The sequence below is a fragment of the Anopheles gambiae genome, chromosome 3, assembly GCF_943734735.2.
Source record: "Anopheles gambiae chromosome 3, idAnoGambNW_F1_1, whole genome shotgun sequence".
In the NCBI taxonomy this organism is placed as follows: domain Eukaryota; kingdom Metazoa; phylum Arthropoda; class Insecta; order Diptera; family Culicidae; genus Anopheles; species Anopheles gambiae.
In genome coordinates, this window is record NC_064602.1 from 82,079,587 (window position 1) to 82,089,130 (window position 9,544).

Sequence of the window (9,544 nt, forward strand, 5' to 3'; positions counted from 1 at the left end):
CCCGAAATTTGAAATCGCACTATGATTTGTCATCCATCAAGCGCTGGAACGGGGGAAGAGAACCATGCAATCAAGATGCGAAGAATGCAGAACCGGTTTATTACTCCAATCGTTCCTGAAGAAGCAAATATGTTCGTTTTGCAGTCAGGTTTCATCATTCGTGGTGGTCAAACGCATTTCTTTTTGTCTGGTTTGGTAAAGATGAACATTTTTTTGCTTGTTCTGTTAGTGACAGTAAGCTCAGTCCAGTGTACCGAGTTCTTGGACGATCCTCCTCCCGATTACACGGTTGGGAAAGGGTTTGAAGGTAATACTAGCATGTGGAAAGAGAAAAGAAACAACTCGTCTACTATTCGATTCTTTTGACCAGATTGCGCAAGTCGTTTCTCAGCGATATGGAAGATCCCATTCATCCAGGGACTCGGTGGAACGCGTGCGTATCAAGGCGAGTTTCAGCACATGGCAGCGATCGGTTGGACAAGACCCGAAAACAAGATTGATTACTTGTGCGGGGGTAGTTTGATCACATTAAAGTTCGTGTTAACAGCGGCACATTGTGCAGTAGATTATGATAAGTAAGAGTATGAAGTCTGGAGTTTGGATGTACAAGTAATCGGTTCATTTTTATTCGTAGCCTGCCTCCGGATACGGTACGATTGGGAGACACCGATCTCGCCAGCACAGATGATGATGAATCCGCACAACAAATTCCAATCGCCCGCTTCATCAAACATCCACAGTATCGAGAGTCCAGAAAGTATTACGACATCGCCCTCGTCGAACTGGCGAATGTTGTCGATGCGGACGATGCGGTTTGTGTAGCGTGCGTATGGCGTGAACCCGAAGCGCCCAGCAACTTACTGGACGCGGTTGGATTCGGAGCTCTCGGGTTTGGGGAAAAGTTGAGTCCAACATTGCAAAAGGTACAGCTGCGTGCTTTAAGTGCCGTGCAATGTGCTGAACGGATACCGGCAAACCGACGTCAGATGCCGGAAGGCCTGCGTGACGATCAGCTGTGTGCGCACAGCAAAACGATGGACACATGTGAGGGCGACTCGGGAGGTCCACTGCAAACCGAAGCGGTCGATGTGTTTGGCGAGACGTACCCACTCGTGGTAGGTGTGGTGTCGTTTGGCACTCCCTGCATCGAAGGTTCTACCGGTGTGTACACAAGGGTCAGCTCGTATGTGGATTGGATCGAGAAGGAAGTTAATCAATCGCTTAGCTATAAGAGTAAGTTCACCAGCCAGTATCTTAACGACGGATAGAACTTCTATATTACTATTTTTTTTTACAAATATCTCGATTGCAGCCTGTACCGGAGTGGGAATGTGCAGCCGTAAACGCAATGTTGCCGTATCAGCCACTGTGAGACCTAAATGGCCAATCAATCGCGTGGGATTGCTGTGGGAAAGGGAAGAAACCGATATTTACCAGTGTGGTGGACTTTTAATCGATTTTCAGTATGTTCTTACATCGGCGGACTGTGTCACGTCCAGCAAGGGTTTTCCAAAGTTCGTATCAGCAGCCGCCGATGGTGATCGTGCACCGATTGCCGACGTGTTTGTTCATCCACAATACAGGCGGAAGGGGGTAGCGTTCGATATAGCTCTGATCAAATTGCGTAAATATGCAAACTTGGAAGAGACGCAGCCAATATGTCCAATGATTGGGAAGCAGTTACCACAATCCAGCCATATACCTGTTGGCGTTGGAGCATCGACTGTACATCGTCGGTTTCAGTTGCAATATTTCAACAGCAGTGCAACCAGCTATGTGCTCCAAATTTCAGCGCATGAGCAATGTACGTTGGATAAAAATGCCAATTGGACGGATCTTATATGCATTAAGCGTAACATTTCCTTGGTACCGGACACATGCAAGGTAAGAACGGCCCATTGTAATGAATTGTCGCCTTTAATTTAATCAGCGAATTTGCTAACTTTAGGTTGATTTTGGTGGTCCAGTGTTGATAGAGGAGCGTGAGGACGTTTACCGCGCTTATGGTGTGATCTCCCGCAGGACAAAGGGATGTGGAGGTGATGCAATTTTTACCGAAATTGCACCCCACCTGCAGTGGTTAGAATCAATCATGTTTAAGCAGTTGAATCAATGGCTTGTGTTTGCCGGTTAGAGTACCAGTTTGCGATACGATCGACGTTTGAGCCATTTCCATCATGATATATGTGATCAACAGCAACACAATGAGATAATAATAAAATAATAATAAATAATAATAATGTCCAAATCATTATTAATGTTGATGCAATCGTTTGAGGACCAAGCAAAGGCACCGCTAGCAGCTGCTAGAGAGTGTTGAATGTACACCTGTAACTTAAAACAAAGTAACTTAAAAAGGAACTTTTGTGAAATGATTATACTACTGAACTCGACTACTGAACAACTACCTACCGGTGAAATTTGTCTTGCGTGCGTGTGGCGTGAACTGTAAGCTCCGGGTGATGGAGTCTTTATTAGGAAGAAAGCTGAGCTCAACTCTGTAGAAGGTACTACTACATGCCCTAAACGAATCACTCAATAAAGAATTAATGTGATAATCCATAATATTCTTCTTTTTTGGCACAGCACCCGTTGCCGGTCAAGGCGTGTCTTCTGTACCACTAGTGGGCTTGGCTTTCAGTGTCTAACTGATGATACATAGCAGGATAGTCGGTCCTATGTATCGAGGCACGGTCTATTCGGGGCTTGAACCCATGACGGGCATGTTTTTAAGACGTACATATTGATGACTGTACCACCAGACACATTTACATTTTTGATTATTTTGATGCGATCAATGAGAAACAAAAAGATTGAGTTGAGATTTCAAATCTGAATCTTCCCTCTTTCGTAACGTTAAGTAATTGCCTCTGTGCGTAGGCAATCGGACAGGATCGAAATCTTGATCAAGACAATCAGTTATTTGGCTGCACCTTAATCAACATAAGCCGTAGACAAACCCTATTTCGAGCAGTTGGTGTAGGTCATGGTTGTTAAAAAAACAATAACCAAAACATAAAAGTATCGACCATGCGTATCGGACTCGTTTTCCCGTCTCGAAGATTCTGCGCATCATTTCTTCTTCAGTGCTATTCCACTGAAAGAAATTCTTTCCAACAGGTTCAAAAAACCTGTTTGGTGAGACAAATATATTATAACTGTATGTTTGTTCGACGATAGTCGGTCCAAAAATACTGAATCTATTGTGAGAAATGTCCAGCGTAGAGAAGGATAAGGAGGGTTTTAGCAGCGGTTATTCCAGCTTGCCGGAAAAGATTCCCGAATGTTCCATGAGCGGTATTGCATGTTGCATGTGTTAGGAATTAATGTTTGGGCAGCACAAAACCTGTTCCAAAAGATCCCGAAATTTCGAAAACCGCATCCTTTAAGAACGCTGTTGCCAAGTTACTTTCATCCAGTTCTTGTTGAATGGTCGGCCGAACAACTTATCGCGTTTTAAGGTGCCCTCGACAGTGAAAGTGTGAAGTAATCTTTGGAGATGGACCTATTTGTGAAGATTTCTGTGTTTCGGATCTTGATACTCGTTAGAGCCTTTGTGGTCGTGCAGATGCAATCATTTTTCAATTCTCCTCCTCCAGAATACTATCGTCGAACAGCATTGAAGGGTAACATAATTCAGGTAGCTAAATGTACGTTGGCTCTTACTATGAACACGTTCTACAGACTGTATCAAGAACTCGGAAGGTACATATTATGGAACTGATTCTGCATACGGTGGAATTGATGCTTATGAAGGAGAATTTCAACATATGGTAATATTGCGTTTGATCTAGTTTAGTTGAGTTATAATAACTCCACCTGACCTTACAGGCGGCTATTGGTTGGCGGCGAGCCGGCGGCAAAATTGATTACGACTGCGGTGGCATCTTGATCAGTAAGCAGTTCGTGCTGACTGCGGCACACTGCGCCCAGGATAACGAAAAGTGGGTTGTAGAAATGATTGAAACCGGTACGAAGTCTTCACTATTAACATTCAACGCCATCTGTGTTGCAGCAAACGTCCGGATCTGGTGCTGTTAGGCGATACGGTTCTAGAAAGATTCTACGATATCGAGAGTACACAGAAAATTGCGATTCATGATATAAAAGTGCACCCGTACTATAACCCATATTACAAATACTTTGATGTGGCTTTGATTCAGTTAGAGAAAAGTGCAATATACTCGACCACAGTTTGTCGGGCATGTTTGTGGCAAGAGAATTATGTACCCACTGGTCCAATGAATGCGGCTGGATGGGGGGCACTCGGTTTCTTCGAAAACCCGAGTCCTCTGCTTCAGCATGTTGTGGTGCGTCACATTGACAAGACAGAGTGTGAACGAAAGCTCACCATCAATAAAAATAGGATCCCACAGGGTATTCGGGAGGATCAATTCTGTGCAGCTGGCAGAAATATGGACACTTGCGAGGGTGATTCCGGTGGTCCGCTCGGTGTGAAGCAGTACACTCTGGGCGGTATTGAAGTACCGCTGGTAGTTGGTGTTGTTTCGTTCGGTACAGCATGTCAGCCTGGTTCGGTAGGAGTGTACAGTAAAGTAAGTGAGTACGTGAAGTGGATCGAGCAGACGACAAAAACGTCCATGAGTATCAAAGGTAAATGAATGCGTCTCATACATTCTTCGAGGCTTTCATTTTTATAACACTAACCGAAATACTTTCAGATTGCATCGAGGAATCGTTTTGTTTTCACGAAAACGATATTAACGTAGGCTATCACTCGTTCAATGCCAAGAGTCGCTTCGGTTTACTGTGGAACGAGTATGATAGCGACCCGAACCAATGTGGAGCGACACTTATCGACTATCAGTATCTTTTGACGGCAGCTTCCTGTGTAACGACAGGACTAGGTCATCCAAAATACGTTATTGCCAAGAATGGTGAGCGTGCAGCGATCTCGAATGTATACATCTCTCCCAAGTATAGTGCAGGTCGGCCGGAAAATGACATAGCATTGCTGAAGATTGCCCAGTACACAAATCTCCAGGTATATCAGCCCGCCTGTCTGTGGGATCGTCAAAGCAGTGGAATGTGGGAATTCGAACCAAGATTTAGCGCTAACGGACTGAAACAAACTTCTCGCAACCCTGTCGACTCTCTGTTCGTTCGAGCTACCAATTTCTTGGATTGTGAAGTACCATGGGCACTTGGAACGGATTTGTATTGCTTTCACAATGAGGTTGATCTTCTTCCGGGTGAATGCGAGGTAAGCGTGATTAAAGAAGATTTGAAGACAAGGGAGAATATATAAATGCTGTTTGTGTTTACATTACAGATGGACTACGGCGGACCGGTTGTTGGTTTCAATAGTTCGGACGGCAGTGCAGCGCAGTTATATGGCATCGTCTCTCCGTTAAGTAGAAGCTGTGATTCAAAACTGTTTATGGTCGATGTATCACGCCATATTCCATGGATTAAAGCGATAGTCTTTGAAAAACTGGAACCTTATCGTTTTTGGGTTTAGTTTGGAATGTTTACATGCATCGGTGTCCGGTTTGTTGCGTATATTATTTTATAATAAACATGAATGTATCCATCAAGGAACTTTATCGCAAAAATTTCTACAATCCACATTGCATTAATAAGTAGAATTCCATGAGCCGAACATTTGAAGCCAAGTACAGGATAAGGTTGTCAAAAGGGAAAAAATGTCTGAAATTTCAAAGTTAAACCTGACTGAATTGACTCCAGACCAGCGATTGACGAAATACGGCAATCCGTTGGCTCTTTGCCGTTCGTATTTTTCATAGAACTTTCAAAACTTTTTGTCTCTTTTTGGCTTTTTGCATAGAGCTCTTCAAATATTTTTGTAGAATATGGGTATTTTGGACGCAAAGTTTGTCGATCTCTGGGCTAGACCATTGGCGTTCCGATCGTTTCATGCATTTCGATCATTTCCATTATAGTGTAGAATTTTAATGAATGCATTTTTCCCACCGGCAGTCCAGCGAATCTATTAGTATTTTGTAACAAGGTTAGCCCATGCTAATGGTAGAATATTCGAACAACAATCGATCGAAGGCGTAACAATGCTAAGAACATACCGGCGAGCTCGTTTTCTTCTTCTTTTTCTTCTCCTTCTTTATCTTCTTCTTCTTCTTCTTCTTCTTTTATCAACTCGTAATGGATAAAACTCGATGGATGGTTTCTACAAAGATTTAATCTTTGTCCTATCGAGATTTTGTGACCGATTGTCGTGAAAGAGCGAAAGAACTAGATCCAAAGAACTACATGCAGAACAGTTAATTTAGTATATTTCACCCTGTTTGGCCATATAGCAAATAACTACTGTTTACACACTCGCATTATTACCTTTAAGCAGGTTCCCTTTTCGCACCTATTCAGAGGCCGCCGGCCGAATAACTTTGTAGCAATTTACTTACGTATAGAGTTGTAATAAACAGTAAATTAAGAGAACTATTATTTTGCAAAATTGAAATGGAAGGGCAAAAGTACGTAGAATTTAGGTTTTATTGCAGGATGGCTGAAATCCGCTACACCAGGTAACATAACATATGGAGCCGCCTAGTTGCGCATACTTACCATGTACATGTTACTGTGTGCCCAGACATATCGAGATAATTAAACACCGTGAAGCGTGAATAAATAACAACAAATCAACATGGCTGAAAGATTTGACGCACAAAAGTCTGTACCCAACTGTTATCACTTAGGAGGCGTTTGATGAAATGCCAAATTTTTCACGCACCCCACACATGGTGTAACGCCATGTAATCATGCTTCACGGCGCAACGATATTTGGCGGAATGTCTGGTTGCACAGTTACTTTCAACGATTGTTTTGCAAACTATTAAGCATTACTTGTGCATGAGGAGCTTGTGTGTGCGTGTTTGTTACACCAGTTCCTAGGGTTATCGGTGATTGGCGATGGTCTTCCGCAAGTGATCATCAACTGAACTCGTCAGTATAGTGAGACACTTCTTTCCGATCAGTCAACTAATTCCGGTACAATGCGCAACATATTCACACATTTAACAGTCGTGCTCACGTTAGCAAACATAGCTTTGGGACAACTTTTTTTAGAACAACCTCCTATAAATTACACCGAAGGAAAGAGCTTTGATGGTAAATATAGATGACACTTGAGTAGTTTTACGCGGCTCTTTCTAAGAGTTTTTATTGTTACAGACTGTGAGCTACGTTTCGTTACGAGCTACGATCAACATGAGAGCGAGAGAAAATTACAGAGCTGGGTAACGAATATAGAGGTTATGGATCTCACTGTAGCGTACGGTGGGGTTCGAGCCTATAAGGGAGAGTTTCAACACATGGCCGCGATCGGTTGGACCAGATCAGGAGCAACGATCGATTACCTTTGTGGGGGCAGTTTAATAACTTGGAGATTCGTTTTAACAGCATCTCACTGTTCAGTTGATTCAAACAAGTAAGTAATGTCGCTGAAATCGTCTTTTAGATCAACAAGAACTATTCTATGCTTTTTATTTAAAGCCTTCCACCAGATACAGTGCGATTGGGAGACACAGATCTCGCTAGCACGGATGATGACGAATCAGCACAACAAATTCCGATCGCACGCTTCATCAAACATCCGCAGTATCGAGAGTCGAGAAGGTACTACGACATTGCAGTTGTAGAGCTTGAGAAAAACGTTATACCAAACAGTGCCATTTGTGTAGCATGTGTGTGGCGTGAACCTGAGGCTCCGGAAGACCTAATAGATGCAGTGGGTTTTGGTGCCCTTGGGTTTGGAAAAGAGTTGAGCTCAACTCTGCAGAAGGTGCAGCTTCATGCGCTAGACGCGACGATATGTGCTGAACGGATACCAACCAATCGACGTCAGATGCCGGAAGGCTTGCGAGACGATCAGCTGTGTGCGCGAAGTGAAACCATGGACACATGTGAAGGCGACTCGGGTGGCCCACTGCAAACGCTCCGGTACGATTTGCTTGGTAACATCTTTTCATTTATAGTAGGTGTGGTATCGTTTGGAACTCCCTGTGTAGAGGGTTCTACTGGAGTGTACACGAGAGTCAGCTCGTACCTGGATTGGATTGAGAAGGAAGTAAATCAGTCGCTTAGCTACGAGGGTGAGTTTACTACGGCCAAGAGTTCAATCGAATAACAGAAAGCTACACAGTGTATCATTTTCTCACAGTTTGCACCGGGGTGAACGTTTGCGATCGTAAATTCAACCGAGCTGTAGCTGTTTTGGTTGAGCCAAAATGGACAAACAGTCGCGTTGGATTGTTGTGGAAGGAAACCGAAACAGATATCTATCAGTGTGGTGGACTCCTGATGGATTATCAGTTTGTTATCACATCGGCGGACTGTGTTACTTCTAACAAAGGACCTCCAACATACGTAGCCTCTAGCTCTAACAGTGATCGTGCTGCTATAGAAGAAGTGTTTGTTCATCCACGGTTCACAAAGGGACAACCTTACTTCGATATCGCCATTATAAAGCTACGAAAATATGCAAATTTAGATGAAATGTATCCGGTCTGCCCATGGACAGAGCAAAAGCATGGTGACTGGAGACAACTCAGCCTTCTGGCAGGAGCAACGTTGTTGCAGAGAAAAAGTTACGTGACGATATTCAATATAACTACGAAAGGCTTTGGGCAATACTATGCTCATGGTAAAGACTGCAGTGTTGGGGAAAATGTTGCTGATAACGATCTCAACTGCATCAGTAACAGTGATGCCTTTATACCAGGATTGTGTCAGGTAAGAAATATTGTTTGCTGGTTTTGTTGAAATGTAAATGACACTGATTTGAAATAATGCTAAATTTAAATCTTAATGTTCTAGGTTGACTATGGAGGTCCAGTAATGACGAAATATGTTGACAAACAGTTTAAGGTACATGGTATTGTGTCTCGTTTGACGCAAGGTTGTGGAGAAAAAATGATCTTTACCAGTTTGATACCCCATCGGCTATGGTTGGAATCGATCATCTTTAAACAGTTGCATGAGAGGCTTGTATTTAGTGATAAGTAAAGGTCAAACATTTCTAGCTTGACATAAACTAATATAATAGCAATAGCATAAAAAATAGCATAAACTAAACTATAAAACATGTTCTTTGTGAGCGAAACGTCGTGACAATATCGTAATCTTCCTAATTGCATGATTCAACCACTTGACTGCTATAAACGAGAGTCCCTTTAGTCAACAAAATGAAATCTTTGTAAGCATCGATGAACGTTTTCAAATAAAAGATTATAATGCTTATAATGCTCGAATAGAGCCGATACCACTCCAGTCTATCTTCAACATTATCGTAAAACGGGGATGCTCTGCACCCGTATAAAGGCAAGGACACAGCAAAAGAGACAGAAGAAACTGCAATTTAGGAGCGTGACCCTAAATTACATATTTAGTGTATTTAACAGCAGGAAAAACTATAGCCTATACCAATAACTATACCAAAAACTATAGCCAGTGAGCCACACGGCCATCGAGAGCGCATTACAGACTCAAAGACTTTTTTAAAGTATGAAATAAATCGTCTCTCATGTTGACCATTTTAATCAAAAGTTTA

General features: G+C 42.7%; 3 protein-coding genes across 3 annotated transcripts; all 3 read left to right on the forward strand.

The window, feature by feature from the left end:
* The first annotated feature begins 90 nt into the window (after positions 1-90).
* LOC1278263 (transmembrane protease serine 9) lies at positions 91-2,248 on the forward strand. Its single transcript, XM_061656371.1, has 5 exons — positions 91-307; positions 371-575; positions 635-1,233; positions 1,313-1,884; positions 1,949-2,248. The coding sequence occupies exons 1-5, from the start codon at positions 130-132 to the stop codon at positions 2,132-2,134; spliced, it is 1,740 nt and encodes a 579-aa protein (XP_061512355.1). The 5' UTR covers positions 91-129; the 3' UTR covers positions 2,135-2,248.
* Positions 2,249-3,467: 1,219 nt separating this feature from the next.
* On the forward strand, positions 3,468-5,562 carry LOC133393073 (serine protease 53-like). Its single transcript, XM_061656373.1, has 6 exons — positions 3,468-3,626; positions 3,685-3,773; positions 3,832-3,944; positions 4,016-4,614; positions 4,683-5,224; positions 5,294-5,562. Exons 1-6 carry the CDS (start codon positions 3,500-3,502, stop codon positions 5,480-5,482), a joined length of 1,659 nt encoding a protein of 552 aa, XP_061512357.1. The 5' UTR covers positions 3,468-3,499; the 3' UTR covers positions 5,483-5,562.
* Positions 5,563-6,925: 1,363 nt separating this feature from the next.
* LOC133393074 (serine protease easter-like) lies at positions 6,926-9,259 on the forward strand. The gene is made up of 5 exons (XM_061656374.1): positions 6,926-7,104; positions 7,168-7,423; positions 7,489-8,087; positions 8,156-8,727; positions 8,812-9,259. The coding sequence occupies exons 1-5, from the start codon at positions 6,990-6,992 to the stop codon at positions 8,998-9,000; spliced, it is 1,731 nt and encodes a 576-aa protein (XP_061512358.1). The 5' UTR covers positions 6,926-6,989; the 3' UTR covers positions 9,001-9,259.
* Positions 9,260-9,544: the final 285 nt, after the last annotated feature.

Coding starts and splice junctions, on each gene's coding strand:
- LOC133393073 (XM_061656373.1), top strand. CDS start 3,500: ATGGACCTATTTGTGAAGATTTCTGTGTTTCGGATCTTGATACTCGTT. Junction 3,627..3,684: donor TCGTCGAACAGCATTGAAGG/GTAACATAATTC, acceptor CACGTTCTACAG/ACTGTATCAAGAACTCGGAA. Junction 5,225..5,293: donor TTCTTCCGGGTGAATGCGAG/GTAAGCGTGATT, acceptor TTTACATTACAG/ATGGACTACGGCGGACCGGT.
- LOC1278263 (XM_061656371.1), top strand. CDS start 130: ATGTTCGTTTTGCAGTCAGGTTTCATCATTCGTGGTGGTCAAACGCAT. Junction 576..634: donor TGTGCAGTAGATTATGATAA/GTAAGAGTATGA, acceptor TTTTATTCGTAG/CCTGCCTCCGGATACGGTAC. Junction 1,885..1,948: donor TGGTACCGGACACATGCAAG/GTAAGAACGGCC, acceptor TGCTAACTTTAG/GTTGATTTTGGTGGTCCAGT.
- LOC133393074 (XM_061656374.1), top strand. CDS start 6,990: ATGCGCAACATATTCACACATTTAACAGTCGTGCTCACGTTAGCAAAC. Junction 8,088..8,155: donor TCAGTCGCTTAGCTACGAGG/GTGAGTTTACTA, acceptor ATTTTCTCACAG/TTTGCACCGGGGTGAACGTT. Junction 8,728..8,811: donor TTATACCAGGATTGTGTCAG/GTAAGAAATATT, acceptor TTAATGTTCTAG/GTTGACTATGGAGGTCCAGT.